At 57.8% G+C, this 14,514-nt stretch overlaps 4 protein-coding genes across 4 annotated transcripts; all 4 read left to right on the top strand.

Annotated features, from left to right (window-relative positions):
* Window positions 1–492: 492 nt before the first annotated feature.
* On the top strand, window positions 493–2,145 carry LSCM1_02352 (uncharacterized protein; the record flags this gene model as incomplete). Its single annotated transcript, XM_067319935.1, has 1 exon — window positions 493–2,145. One exon carries the CDS (start codon window positions 493–495, stop codon window positions 2,143–2,145), a length of 1,653 nt encoding a protein of 550 aa, XP_067175310.1.
* A 3,934-nt stretch (window positions 2,146–6,079) lies between these two features.
* On the top strand, window positions 6,080–8,500 carry LSCM1_02353 (uncharacterized protein; the record flags this gene model as incomplete). Its single annotated transcript, XM_067319936.1, has 1 exon — window positions 6,080–8,500. One exon carries the CDS (start codon window positions 6,080–6,082, stop codon window positions 8,498–8,500), a length of 2,421 nt encoding a protein of 806 aa, XP_067175311.1.
* Window positions 8,501–10,903: 2,403 nt separating this feature from the next.
* Window positions 10,904–11,479, top strand: LSCM1_02354 (uncharacterized protein; the record flags this gene model as incomplete). Its single annotated transcript, XM_067319937.1, has 1 exon — window positions 10,904–11,479. One exon carries the CDS (start codon window positions 10,904–10,906, stop codon window positions 11,477–11,479), a length of 576 nt encoding a protein of 191 aa, XP_067175312.1.
* A 1,180-nt stretch (window positions 11,480–12,659) lies between these two features.
* LSCM1_02355 (uncharacterized protein) lies at window positions 12,660–14,411 on the top strand (the record flags this gene model as incomplete). The annotated part of the gene is made up of 1 exon (XM_067319938.1): window positions 12,660–14,411. The coding sequence occupies one exon, from the start codon at window positions 12,660–12,662 to the stop codon at window positions 14,409–14,411; it is 1,752 nt and encodes a 583-aa protein (XP_067175313.1).
* Window positions 14,412–14,514: the final 103 nt, after the last annotated feature.

Consider the following 14,514-nt stretch of genomic DNA (forward strand, 5'->3'; position numbering starts at 1 on the left):
AAGGGCGCCTTCACGCAAAGTGAATGCTTAGATGGTGCCATCGTAGTGTCACCTCACTGGCACGAAGGAGCCCTCCATCCGGGACTCGGTGATCTGCAAAGGGTTTCCCTGATGCTGCCGATCCCAAGAATTCCCGACCGCTGGCCGTCTCGTCATGGGGATGTACAGTTTTTTTCTCGTGGGCGCGTCTCTCTGCGTGCAGAAACGTCCACGAGCACCTCTGTCCCTTTTCTCTCCACACAGCCTCTTCCCTCCCTGTCTCTTCCCTCAGAAGATCGTACGAGATTAAGCAACAACGCAGAAAATTCTCTAAGAAAGCCTAAAAGATATTGTCTGCTCGCTGGCTTCACCCCTACACCCCTCTGCCCTTTAAGTCTGTAGCCGCATCGCAGCAATCACCGCCGTTGCCCGCTGTCACCCAATTCGTAGCCCCCTTTTTTCGACACTGCGTTGTACAGTGAACTGCGCACCTGTCTCAGCCTACCTGCGAGGATGCCCTTCAACGGCTACACAGTCGGCTGTCACCTGCTGGATCGTCTCGCAGAGGCGGGGTGCGACCACCTCTTCGGCGTTCCTGGTGACTTCAATCTGCGCTTCCTGGATGACGTCATGACGCACCCAAGGATTAAGTGGGTTGGCACGGCGAACGAGCTGAACGCGGCCTACGCAGCAGACGGATACGCGCGTCAGCGTGGCCTGGGTGCGCTCACCACGACCTGTGGCGTCGGCGAGCTCTCCGCGCTGAACGGAATCAGTGGTAGCTTTGCGGAGAGCGTCCCTGTCATTCATATTGCCGGTGCCGCGTCCACAAAAAGCCAAGGGAACAGAGAGCTTCTGCATCACACACTCGGCGACGGCAATCACGCACACTTTCTGCACATCAACGCCGAGGTCTGCTGCATTGCGGTGATGCTAACGCCTGAAAACTGCCTGACAGAGATCGACCGTGTCATCACGGAAGTGCTGTATCAAAAGAAGCCGGGATACATTGCACTGCCGACTAACTTGGCTGAGATGATAGTGCCGCCGCCGGCGGCAAAACTGATGCGTCGCCTTCCGGAGATCTCCCCCGAGTCCGTCAGCACATTCAGGCATACGGTAGCCTCCCGCCTGCACAGCGCTCGAAACCCGGCGGTGCTGGCGGGCCACTTGATTCAGCGCTTCCGGTGCGGTCCGCAGGTGAACCACTTTCTCGAAAACGTACACATCCCATATGCCCCTGCCGTCTTCGGCAAAGGCGCCGTCAACGAGCACTTGGACAACTACGTGGGCACCTACATTGCCGGCGATGCCCCATGCCCTGCAAAGTCTGTGATTGAGAACGCCGACGTGTGCATCTCAATCGGTGTCCAGTTCGTCGACACCGTCACGGCTGTCTTCCGCCACAAAATCGACCCTCTCAGAATGGTTGACATTCAGCCCTACTTCGCCAAGGTTGGGGATCAGCTCTTCTCTCAGGTGCCAATGGAGGTCGCCGTGAGGGTGGTCGAGGAAGTCGCCATGGAATGCCACGCAAACTGGAGCACGGAGTACCCAGAGCCGGAGACCTTCCATCGCCCGGTCAGTGATGACATCTTCGACCTCTGCCATGTGTGGCGGGAGATTCAGAACGGCCTTCGACCTGATGACGTTCTCCTGGTCGACCTCGGTACCTCCTCCTTTACCTCTGCGCTGCTTCGCTTGCCACCGGGCTGCGACATGATTTGCCAGCAGATGTGGGCGTCAATCGGGTACACTCTTCCGGCTGCCATTGGTGCGCAGGTCGCGGACGAAAGTCGCCGTGTCGTTTGCGTCTTGGGCGATGGGGCCGCGCAAATGACGGTGCAAGAGCTCGGCTTAGCGGCGCGCTACAAGCTCAAGCCAACGTACATTCTCATCAACAATGACGGCTACACGATTGAACGTTACATTCGCGGCTGGGAATCGTCGTACAACGATATCGCCCTGTGGAACTGGACCGGCTTGGCGCTTAACTTCTGCAAAGGCGCGGAGCCACGCACACTTGTCGTGGACTCGGCTGGCGGCGTGGCAGCGGTGCTGCGGGAAAATCAGGACAACATGATTTTTGCCGAAGTACGTGTCGGCAAGTTTGAGGGCCCTTTGCGATCCTCAGTGCCGCTACCTGGTAAGCCGACGAGCAAGTGAAAGGGGAGACAGAAAGTCGGGTGAGTAGGGGAGAGAGGAGTGGAACTGCAGCCGAGACGGTAATGGCATCGGCGACACTGTCGATTCGTAGAAGATTCTGAGCTTGCCTGCGAGCATGGTTGAGTCTCTTGAGGCCGAAAAAGCGACAGGAAGCAAGTCTTAGCGAGCTTTCACAGTCACGCGTGGAGTTCTCGCATCAGGTGAAAGGAAGTGTGTGTGGGGGGGGGGCATAGCGACACCCGACTGCGTTTTTCTGCTGCTCCTTAGTGCCGCGAAGGGCATGTTTTACTGATGTCTCGGCGTGCCTTCTCCCCCTCTCCTTGTCGAGTGCACATGGAGTGCGCTTGTGCGACGGCTGCTGTGTGCTGGTTGTTTGCCTATTTATTATCTCGAGCATCGATGGGCAGCAGTGCTTTCTTTTCGGACTGGTGAGGGGCGAGGCTGCCGACTCGCAGCAGCGCTTTGCATCTCTGCGCGCGCACTGCCGAGATAGCTGCACTTTCGACCACCCTCCGCCCCCACCACTCTCCTTTCATTTCCGTTGCTCTGACCACCCCGACGGGATGTCATTCTTCCAAGATAGCCTACCTTTCTCGGCGTCTGTGTCATGGCCTAACAAACACGCACGCGTATGCATAAGCCGAGGCTCCTACATCCCTATATATATATATCAGGGGCACCCACTTCTTTTGCTATTGCTCCCACCCCTCCTCCACTACTGCCATCATCACAGCTTCACTTGTAGAGCACCGTCTCCTGCTTTCTCGCGGATGTTGTAGCTCAAGCATGTCTCCAAGAATGGTCAGCGTCGTCAACCGTCTGACCTCTCTCTCTCTTTGCTGCGGTGGTGGTTTTCGGCGTGATCTCATGGGTGCGCGTGGGCCGGATATTTCCTTTGTCAATCCACGTGTGTAGCTGAGAGCGCTGCTGTCTCTTGAAGCCCCTTGATGCTGTTTTCGTCTTCCTTGCTTCCCTTCGAGTTGGTGGCTTCTCTCTCTTTTTTGTCCTCTCCTCCCCTTTCCTCCCCTCCCCCTTCCTCTATATGAATCGTATCACTCCCTACAGCTCACCCACACATTCCTCATCCGTCCTTCTCCTCCTCCCCCCTTCCCCATCCCCTCATTTTTCCTTTTCCATCATTTGATAACAGACTGCATCTATATTTCTATGGATGAATATACATATACATATATATTTTCATGTTTCGCCGTCTCTGTCTTTCATCTCCACGTTGATGAATCCTCAACAGGTCACCGCGGCTTTGTGGTCTGATGCGCCCTTTTCCCTTCTCCTCCTCTTTTTCCTGCTCTTGCGGAGGATGTGGCGGTCCTTTTTAATTGTATGCGAGTTCCTATCATCTTGCACCAGCGCGGCCTTCTCATCTCCGTTCTTGTTGCAGCCGCCCTCATGACGGGATAGCACACCTGGATGCGCTTTAGCGCAGCGTGGGGGAGGCGAGGGAGGAGGGGGGCAGCGCGCCCACGCTCACGCTCGCTCTCGCTCTCTCTGGAAGGAAAGAAGCTCACAGCGATGCATCGCTCCGTATGTTGGTGCACAGGTCGTTAGTGGCGTGGCATAGGATCGTGATGCGGCAGTGAGAATGTAACGTACCGTGCCCATGATAGGCAGACTGTCGACGTGGTACGAGCGCATTTCATCCGTCCTTCACTCCCTACCGGCGTGGATAGTCTGAGTCGCGCTGGAGGGACGCGCGACGTCGCAGCAGGCATGGCGGGGTAGCAGGGGCCGGGTAGCGCGTGAGGCGGAGGCGGTGGTCCGCTGACGGCACGGGCGCACGGCTGAAGGCTGTGTGCTTCTCTGCATGGCCGGCTCGCCACCACCAGGCGAGGTGGGGGCCCTGTGTGGCACGAACGTGTGGTTCGTTAGTGCTTTGCCACGGATCGGTGGCGGAACGGACGCGTCAAAAGCGAATGAAACATACTTTGTTGGCGGCAGTGGCGCTGTGTGTCTGTGCTGCGTTCGTCTTTACCCCCCTCCCCCTTTCTCCGAGAACGCTTCCCGAAGAGGTGGAGAAATGCTGAGCGCTCAAAGAGTCATTAAAAGAGAGAGAGCGGGAGAGACTCGCGTTGTGCTCTTTGGTGTGTCGGTGTGAGAGTGTGCCTCTGTATGTATGTATGTGTGTACGCGTGCGTTTGTGTGTGTGTGTGTGCTCGGCGTATCGCGGCGGCTAACGTGCCGCAGTCACATTTTCATTCTTCGCACGTTAGCCTGTTAGCCTGCGCGAAATATCAGTGCTCGAGAAATACGTGCACCGAAGTCAAAGCAGCCGGTCGTTCTCCTCGGAATTTTTTTATTTCGTTGTGCGCTCCCTCGAAGAATGCACGCATCTCAAGTCTTCGCTTCCTTGCGCGCTCACGCGTCGACGTGAGAAGCGCCGTCCACCGGTGCTGCCATTGGCTACGTTCGGTGCTGTTGCCTTCCTCTCTCTCCCCTTTTCCCTCTCTTATTTAGTCCCGCTCTGGCTTTTCTGGGCGCCTTTTCTCGTTTTTTTTGTTTCTATGTATGCGTGTGTGCGTGTGTGTGTGTGTGCATGTGCGTATGCGCTTGAGAAGAAGAAAGTGCGGAGCGACGTAAAAGACATTAGTTAGGAGCCCGGCGACATACTCTCCACTGTGCCCACCGCATCCAGCTGCAGTCATCTTTCGTCCTTACCTTACCTTGTTCGTTTACTGGCTTCATTGCGAGGAATAGGGGCATCGAAAACGCTAGTGCTCCTCCTCCCCCACCCCTTTTCATCCCTCTTCATTGTGCATCACAGCACAGGCTCTTGCATGCCGCAAGTCAGTGAGTACCTGAGTTGATCGAATCGTTAGTAGTAATGTTACGCGACGATGGCGTGGCAGCGTCCGCATTGTCATTGATTAATTTGTCAGCACGAGTGGAATGGCACCGTTTCGGTACACACCTCGACTAAAAATTACGAGGTTGCCTGCCAGGAGTTGGTGAAGGGGGATGGCGGGGGTGAGAAGAGGGCGCGTCTAATAGAAAGCATTGCGGGTACGCTTCCATCTCTTTGTGTTCTCTTTATTTAGGTGTCTTCAAATCATATTTCTCTGTGCATATGAATCGCTCATTTCTTTCCCGGAAAGATAAATCAATAAATATATATATATATTTTTATGCATTCATCTATCAAGTTATATATTTGCGTATATGTGAGTGTGTAGGGATGTAGGTGTGTGTGCGTATGTGTGTGTCTACGAAGAAAGCAGTAAAACGTCGGCGCGGTGTACTGCTCCATCGCTCCACCCTCGGTGTTGGCGGCAATCAGGTCGCGGCGCTTCACGTGCGTGACCTCACGTACCGGAAGGTAGAACGTATGCGTTCGTTTCATGCAGACCCATCCAGTGGTCCTCTCCGTGAATTCCTCAGTCGCCCGGCGCCTTAGCCTCGAGTGTTCGCTATATTATTTTCTCCTTCTCGGAATCTCCGCCTCACTTTTCACGTCGCTGGCTGCCATGGGACCTGCCCTTACCCTTCATATAGGCAGCGTCGAGCGCGACAAGAGACACAAGCTGCAGAAGGGATGGCATACTGCTCTTCTCGTATGGGTGTGCGGTGCTGAGACACCTCTCTTTCATTAAAAGTAGTTTGGCGGAGTTCGCCTCTCCTATCGTGCTCGCTCCTTCGCTTTCTTTGATCGTCCTTTTTCCCAACGACCGTTTCCTCCTCCTTCAGCAGGTGTGTATGGGGGAGGGGCATAGGCGATTAGCGACCTGCACTCTGCGCTCATAGACGCGGGCCGAGATTGGAGGAGGGGTGGGGAGCGTTATTCGGCACTCCTCCGTCGGTCGAGAGTGGCTGACTCTCCTTGCGCTTCACGGCGGTCGAACACTTTGTCTGGCGCTGAGTCTCGCCGTCAGCGAGAGGCCTGCACAAAGATACGTTCACCCGAGGAAGTTGGGCTCCCAGCATGGCAAACCCGGGCCGCTTTGCGAAAGTGTCGAGGAATGCGGTGGGTGCCCCAACGTTCAGCCTCTGCAAGGAAGGCGCCATGCGAGAGTACTTCAAGTCGCGAGAGGTGTATCGGAGCTCACAGGGCGCCATCTTGGTAGACGCTTTCCGTTTTGTTTCTCATGGCTCACCACGTGCCGAGAAGACGTCTCGAGGTTTTCGTTCGGCTACTCCCTCCGGTGACGCGGCTGGGCCATCACAGACCATGCACTCCCCTATCGCGCCCGTGCTCAGGCAGGAGCCTGCGGTGTCCTCCACCCCGAGAACGGGGCGGGCGCACACGTTCTACTTTTTGAGCCACTTTCACTGCGATCACTACACAGGCATCACTAGCCGCTGGCACAGCGAAACGATCTACTGCAGCCGTCCCACGGCGGCACTCACCCAGTCGCGGCTCGGGGTGCCTGCGGCGTTTGTTTTTCCGATGGACCTCGGTCACACATACATCTTCTCCCTCTCCACCGGCACGTTCGTCGAGCGTGTGATCGAAACGCCGCACCACTCCCGCGTGCAGTCGCTTCTGCGTCAACTGGAGGCATCCTCGACATGTTCAGCTGGGGCGAAGGAGGGCGACGATGTGTTTGCGGTGCGCCTCATCCCAGCGAACCACTGCCCAGGTGCGGTGATGTTTCTTTTCGCCTCATCACTCTTCGGGACGGTGCTTCACACTGGCGACTTTCGCTTTAACGGGTCACAGGAGACGTGGCGGCAGCTTGTGCCGACGCCCAACAGGAGGCCCACGTATGTGCCCCCGCTACTGTGCCTGATTCAACCAGGAGAAGCGCTGCGTTCATTAACAGCAGTGACGCCAGCGATGGTAGTGCCGCCCGTTCCATTCTACGAGCAGCTCATTGCAGCTGACGAGGCACTGCAAGAGGTGGCGCAGCGACAGCTGCTCGATGTGCTCTTCCTGGACAACACGTTTTGCGCGCCACCGTACACGTTCCCCCCGCAGTGGGAAGCGACACAGACAGTCATAGAGGTCCTCCACTCTCTCTTCTGTCGTACTGCTCGCGCGGCGCGCGGCGCCTTGCCATCGATCGGGGAAGGGTCACGCCGCCAGGTTCGATGCGCTGTCTTGATCGGGTGCTACACGATCGGCAAGGAGCGTATAGCGCTTGCGTTGCGGGACGCCTTCCCTCTTGCAAAGACCCCTGAGCAGCGCGACGCAGGTGATCTTACCATGAAGCCTCAGAGTGGTATCATCGCATCACAGCCCGCATCGTGGTGCATTCATGTCGCGCCCAGCCGGTATGCCCTCCTGTCCTCCATGAAGTTTTTTGAGGAGTGTTTCCAGTCACTAAAGGCGTCGAGCTTGAACGAGGGTACCGTGACGCCACCCAGCACGGATAGCGATACCCTGCTACAGTCATCGAGAAAGATGGCTCAAGTCGAAGATGTGCCTGTTCTGCTACCGGTGGTGCTCGGGGCATGCAATGCGAAAGGCGCGCCATGCACGTCTGTCGCGGGCGCTCTCCATCCTAAGCTGGAGGGCACTGGCGCGAGCCCTACTTCTCACGCTGCACGGCCCTTCGCGGCGGACCCTAACCTGCCGGAGGGCGATAGAAACCCTCCATCCTCTGAAGAGCCGGCGGAGGAGATGGATCATCTTCTTAGTGTATTCCTGGTTCCTATGTCCAGCGTAGGCTACCATTCAGTCGCTGCGCTGGCGCGCACCAACGGCCCTGCGTTCGTGGAGATGGAAGATGAGCTGGTGGTGAGTCTGGACCGCTACGATCAGGTTCTTATTGTGGAGCCGACGGGGTGGTGCAAGCGCTCTGCGATCCGAGAGGTATCGGAGAAGATTACCTTTCTTCGCGTCGCATACAGCGAGCACTGTGCCTTTCATGAGCTCCTGCAGTTTGTGGGATTTGTCAACCCGGCGCGCGTCGTGCCAACCGTATCGGAGGAAAGCTTCAAGAAGCACGAGGCACTCTTTGTGGAGAGGGCCCCACGCCTGCGGAGTCGTGTGTCCAATGTGCAACCCATTACACGGTTCTTCCCTACCCACCCGCTCCACAGGCAGGCTTCCAGCATCCAAGCGGCAAGGGAGGTGAAAGCCAATGTCCCTTCTTCCGCAGTCAGGGAGCTGCTTTTCGGGTCCTCAGTGGCGCTTGTGGGAGCCACTTCAGTCAACGAGACAGCAGCGGCGGACGCCCGAACTGTCGTAGGTCTCTCCGAAGTGGGGCGAAAGAGAGCGCGCGCCGAGCTGGAGGTCATGACGGCAGCATCGCCGTTGTCGATAGAAAAGTCTGTGACAGCGACATCCAACAGTACGCACGCCCTAGAGCTCTTTTTTGAAGAAGTGTTGAGCGAGGAGGACGACTGCGAAGTGGTGCGCGTAGTGCCAACAGTAGTAGAAATTAGTGACGACGACTGACTAAGTGGCTTAGCGGCAGCATGAGCACCTCGTCGATGCTTCTTGGCTGCAAGTGAGCACCCCTCATGCGTCATCGCCCTTGTCCTCATCTAGCCGCACGCCTCGCTGGGCTGCTGCTCCCTCACCAAATCACCGGCGCATCTGCGCCCGTACACGGTTGGATCATCGCCTGACGGCTTCGATCTGGCGCGTTGGGAGACTGAGGCACCGCATACACCTACCCACAAAACTGACGATTCTCGTCCGCATTTTACGCGTTTCTGTGTGCGTCTAGACGGCACCTTGCGCTCTTCACATCAGCGTTCACGTGCCGCACGATGTACATCGACTGGAACCCCGACCCGCTCTAGACGCTTGCAGGGCAGGCATGAATAACGCATCGTGCTGCTGCCTGCGCTTCCGCCTGAACCTTCATCTGTGCCCTAGCCTACTTCCCTCCCCCCGACCATTGGCCCGGCACGGTGCTCCTCCATATGCTGCCCATATCGATGATGGGGCGCGCGCCTTCTCCATTCTCGCATGCCTCAACGCATCGACTAGGCCCTAAAGACCCTCGCTGCACTGCCTCCGGCTCGCTCTTGTCTTTGGGGACTGGAGAGTGGTACTTCTGACTTGCAGGTCCCTGGTCCGTCTGTCTCGCCGAGAAGCTCCTCTGCGTCGCTCTCCCCCTCCCCTGCTTGAGTGCACGATGTGTCGTCGATGAAAACAGCGATTGTGGACGCGTCCCGCACGACGATGGGTACCTCTGGCGGCGGCCTTTCCACGCAGCAGCCTTGGGATCTGGTGCGGCACTCTGCCGCCATCTGGCCCGGGAGCAGCACGGGTGACTTGCGGCGTGTCGACCACACTGTGGTGGGACAGCGCAAGGTGGATGTGCGCAGCGCGAGCATGGCCAAAAATGACGAGTGGGTGTCTATGTGGGTGTGTGGGTAGTGAGCTAGTCAGCGTGCCTGGAGCGACCATGTCGAACAAGTGCGCCGGTGGGCGGCGCTATGACCTATGGCACTTTGCGCCTGCTCGTCAGCAGCGATATCTGCCGTGGTCGCGCTGGTCGCATCGAATTCGTTTCCGCCATGGCATGCCTCTTATATATTGTTAGCACGAAGGGGGGCCCTTCTCTGGCGACGTGGCGTCGCTGAAAAGGTCGCAAGGCGCTCTGTGGGGCCTCCACGTTGGAAAGGATGGTCTGATGAAGGAGGGGCTCACCGTAGGCGAGCTGGAGAGGTACAAAGCGTTGCTATACTTGCAAGACGATATGACGAGCTGCTCGCAAAAGAACGCTTGGGTGTTGTACGCTAAGGGTTTTCCGGGCTGCTCGGCACTGATGAATGAGGTCGCCAAAAAGAGGGCGGTCGTGGTGCCGCTTCACGAGGGGTCGCCTCAGCTGGAGCGCGGCTACTTGGCCCAGCGGAAGCCGTAATGCAAGCGCGACGGTAACGACTCGATCACTTTCGGGAGCGGCAGCGACCTCGTTGGCTGTCGCGGGCCAGTCTGCCAAGGAATCTAGCACGCGGCCTCCTCGGTTTGCCGAGAGAACTCAAGGGGGCGAGGGTCGAAGTGCGGCCCATGGGGCTCGGCAAGATCGGCATCGAGCTTGGCAATCCTACCATCGAACATGGAACGAAGGGAGGCGTTTCATGCCCTGGCTGGCGCCGTGGCAAGGGGGAGCCCCTTTTCCCTCCCCCCCCCCACTCACACGGGGGGGGAGGGGCTGCAACAATGCTCGCCACGCTGCGAATATGCGCCACACGCTGTGGGTCCGCAACCCGCAACTCGGTGTGGTGTCGTGCTGCGTGGGGGGGGGCGCACTGGCGGCAGTGTGGCTGTCTTGCGTCGCGCTTTACGCGGCAAACGCTCACTCCGTATGAGCCACGTCCCCCGTCGTTGTCTCTCCTCTTCAGATAGTTGAAGACTCGAAACGCGCGCCCATTCACAAAAGGATGAGATGTGAAGGGTAATAAAAGCAGCCGCTCCGCGTTCCCCGCGGAGAAGAGACGTCTCGCTGCTCGCGTTCACCGCGACCAGGGGCTTGTTTGATCGGGTAGCCCGAGCTCCGAGTCCCCCCTTGCTTCTGTATCGTGGCAACCCTTCGCCCTCCCTCTTACAGAGACAGCTCTCCCTTCTGCACTCGGCCGTGTCAGGGAGCTGAAACGTCCTTATGCGTTGCCCAACAGTGATGCCCTTCAGGTCCGTGAGCCGCGTCTTACAGTCGCAGCCGTGCCTCACGGGCGGCGAGCAGCAGCTCTCCGCTTTCATGGCTCGGCTCTCGTCGATGCCTCCACCGCTTTCTCTTCTACTCTTCATTTTCTCAGTTTACGCTGAGTTCAACTTGGCGCTTCTCTTTCTCTCTCGCTTCCCATGTAGGAGTACTTATTTCCTCATGCCTTCAGTGGTCCCTTATGAATGCTTCGGTACATCAGTGCACAGAAGATAGCGGTGGCGTGTGCCGCACCCCTGCGTACCGGGCCGTCTGTGATCAACGCGCTTCATCACTATACGCAGTCCACCCTCTGCGTTCCCGTGCGCCACAAGGCGTCAACCATCCGCATCGCCAACCGCAAGAAAGTTGAGATGTTCGTTGGGAAGCGCTACCACCTTCCGACACGACTACGCGTTGCTGCGCCCGACATTGCGGCGGAGTGGGACCACGAAAAGAACCCTATGCACCTCTACCCTGACATCGTTAGCATCGGTTACATGTATCCTGTGTACTGGAAGTGCCGAGAGTGCGCTAACTCGTACCAGATGAGCGTCGAGAAGCGCGTTGTGCGCGGTGGCGGGTGTCCTGTGTGCGAAGATCGGGAGCTGAACCGCTCGATAGCCCTCAACACCGCCGTCATGGACAACGGCGCTGCGCACAGTCGTGAAGCGGATGCCTTAAGCGACGGCGTTAGGCCACCGTTGTTGCTGCCGGGTGAGGAAAATCGAGCATTGCGGCCGAAACGCTCTACGATACTCAGTCTGCGCACCAAGTACTAAGCTGTACGCTTCGAGGGCGAAAGTATGGATGCGCGGTGCTCACGTGCTTTTTGCTCGTTGTGACGCGCCCTCCCTTTCGTGTATGCTTTTCTGACGCTCCCACATAAATGCGTGGCGTACTCCTCGAGTGGAAGACTCTTTCACAGACATGGCCAATCCCAACCGCCATCCTCAGCATCTAGAATAAGTCAGCTAACTTGACGGCATAACAGGCCGAGCAGAAAAATAGGCCGCTGCCTGCGCTTGCGGCGAAAAGCGCTCCGTTCGCAAACATAAAGTGGCTGCGCGTCAGCTCATAGGTGGCGTTTTTCGTGGAAGAGCCACACACTGTCCAGTAGAGCAGAGTGAGTGGCGGCAGATTTTGCACATGCCCTTCAGCGACTCTAGCGCTGTATCCCGCTCGCATCCTGCACCTCTCTGCATCGCTCCACCGCCTCCTCATGGTTCTGACTTGCCCTTTTCTCTGTACCACTAGTGCGGTGATCTCACTTCATACCACCACTACACACACGCACACACACATCGACAGTTGCGGTGTCCAATCTAGCCGGTTCTTCTCAGCTCTTCGGCGGGAGTGAGGGGGATTCGTTTCATCCTTTCGCTTCCTGAGCCCTTGTCGAGAGGGTGGCGGCAGGGGTAGGAGTGAGGACGCAGCTTTGAGTCGTTGCCAGCCACGACCGTGAACTCTTACAACAGCCGGCCATCTCACGTCTACCTTTGCTTTGTCGCTTGCCCTCTGCTCGTCCTCTCACGTCGCGTGCGCCGCCACGAGCCTCTCGCTCCAAACACTGGGCCTTGACGGTTGTGCTGGACGCTTTTGCGTTGTCTTGTTGGTAGTACACCTGCTAAAGAAAGGGAGGGGGCAGGCGAGCGGGTAGACAGAAGCCCGCGCAGGTGTCGAGGCTTCCCCTCCTGGGGTGACAGTGCTCTCCTCCTTTTTTTCTTTTTTTCGCTGGCTATTCCCGCCTCTCGTGTGAGCCACTAACTCCTCTTTCTCCCTTCCCCCCTCAACTCTTCATCCTCCACCAGCGTCTTCTTCGGTGGCACCACTTCGATTTCTGCTCATTACTCGCCTCAGAGTTTGACTCGTCCGTTTTGCCTCTATTCCTCACTTTTTCCCAACTGCTTTTCCTCCTCTCGAGCCTCTGCTCGTTCCGCTTCCGTCTCTTCGACTACCCTCATGCTGCGCTACGAGGTTACACAGCAGCGGGGCACGCAAGCCGTCACCCTTCATGCAGGCTCGAAATCTATTGCAACGGCCTTTGTGTGCGGTGAGGTGCGACTCCTGCGAAAAAAAGCCTTCAAAGGCACCTTCTTCACCCCCGTCATTTCTACCAACTACGCGCTACTTCTCTTTCCAAACTCCTGCGCACCGGCAGGCGCGCCTGCGACTGCGCAGTCAGCGCCGCTTGACGCGCCATGCAGCAGCAGCGTCGGCGCCACCGTTTCCACCCTGACGTCGGAGGCGCAGTCGTGCATCAGTCAATTTCTTCGCCTGCTGGAGCATATACCGTTTTGCGTGGCGGACGCGGCCGCGTGCAGCTTCTCCGGGTGTGCGATCGTTGTCCTTGCCTGCCAAAGCATACAGGATGTGCTTTCCGTGTTGCAGGTGTGCGCTGAAGTGGTGGCGCAAGGCAACGACGTGCGGACGAGCTCCATGTATGTCAAGGGCTTCTTATGCCTCGAGGGCACACCCACGAGTGTCGACGCACAGGTACTGAGCTCGTACTATTATATTCCAACGTGCCCTATGTGCGCCGACAGGCTCGAGTGCACCGTCTCCGGCTACGGCGCCGAGATTCCTCTCTGCGCGTGCGCGCGGAGCAGCAGTGCAAGCCAGTGCACCTGCTTCCTCAGCTCCTCCTGTCACCTCTGCTGTCGCTTTGCCGACTCCCTTGAGCACCTCCAACAGCAGCAGCAGCGTCAAACGCAGTCTTCGGCGCCCGCCGACATCAAGTGCGAGGCCTGCGCGAAGGCCGGAGACCCGTGGATATGTCTCATCTGCGGCTACGTCGGCTGCAGCCGCTACCAGGCCATGCACGCAAAGGACCACTGTGTAGCCCAGCAGCACTTCTTCTCCATGAATCTGCTGACGCAGCAGATTTGGGACTACGACGGCGACTGCTTTGTTCACCGGGTAGTCATCCTGCTGGACTCCAACACGGGCACCTCCACCTGGATGCAGTTTCCGGGGCGCGAGGAGCAGATGCTGCGAGACACGACGACTGGCGAGAGCGCCGCCGTGGGGGCTGTCGCCGGTGAACCGCCGGAGGAGTGGAAAACGGAAAAGAAGAACATCTCGGCCAAGTACGACAAGAAGCTCACCTCATCTCACGCGCAGTACGCGATGGTGATCAAGAGCGTGCTGGATGCTAAACGAGCCTTTTATCAGTCTCAGCTGTCCCAGGAAGCAGGTAGCGATGACGAAGACGTCGAAGAGGCGTGGCTCGGCAGCCGCGCTGCCTGTACCCGTTGGGGGGAACTTGAGCGAGGCGCGTACATGGACTTGGCAAACGCGTTCGAGCCTCTGGACTCCGTCATGATGGACGTCACGGAGAAGCGCCGCAAGACGACGGCGCTGCTGTATGCCGTCAAGAACCTAGAGCACGAGCTGGACACACGCGGCGAAGAGACAAAGCGGCTCGAGGAGCAGCTGGAGGGCTGCAAGAAGGCGCTTCGAAGTGTCATCCAGCAAAACGTAGCGACAGACCTGCGGCTAAGCAGCAGCATAAGGGAGCTGAAAGAGACCCTTCACGACATCGCGCTGAACACCGAGACGCAACACCGCCTTTCAGCAGAACTTGGGGAGCAGGGCGTGTCGCGGGTTGTGGTGGTCGGTGGCAGCGGCCGCCCTGCGAGTGCGCGGCCTGGCGCCTCGGCCACCGGGCGAAAGCTAAACAAGCGAACGCCGTCGAAAAATGCGAAAAAGTAAACCGGTGCGGACCAGAAAAACGTGCAATGAATTCGAAGCGCTTTGATGGCCTCGGGGTGTGTACCTTCATGTAATTTTTTTGCTTCATTTTGATGTCTCCCAT

The sequence above is a fragment of the Leishmania martiniquensis genome, chromosome 34 (genome assembly GCF_017916325.1).
Source record: "Leishmania martiniquensis isolate LSCM1 chromosome 34, whole genome shotgun sequence".
NCBI classification, from domain to species: Eukaryota; Euglenozoa; class Kinetoplastea; order Trypanosomatida; family Trypanosomatidae; genus Leishmania; species Leishmania martiniquensis.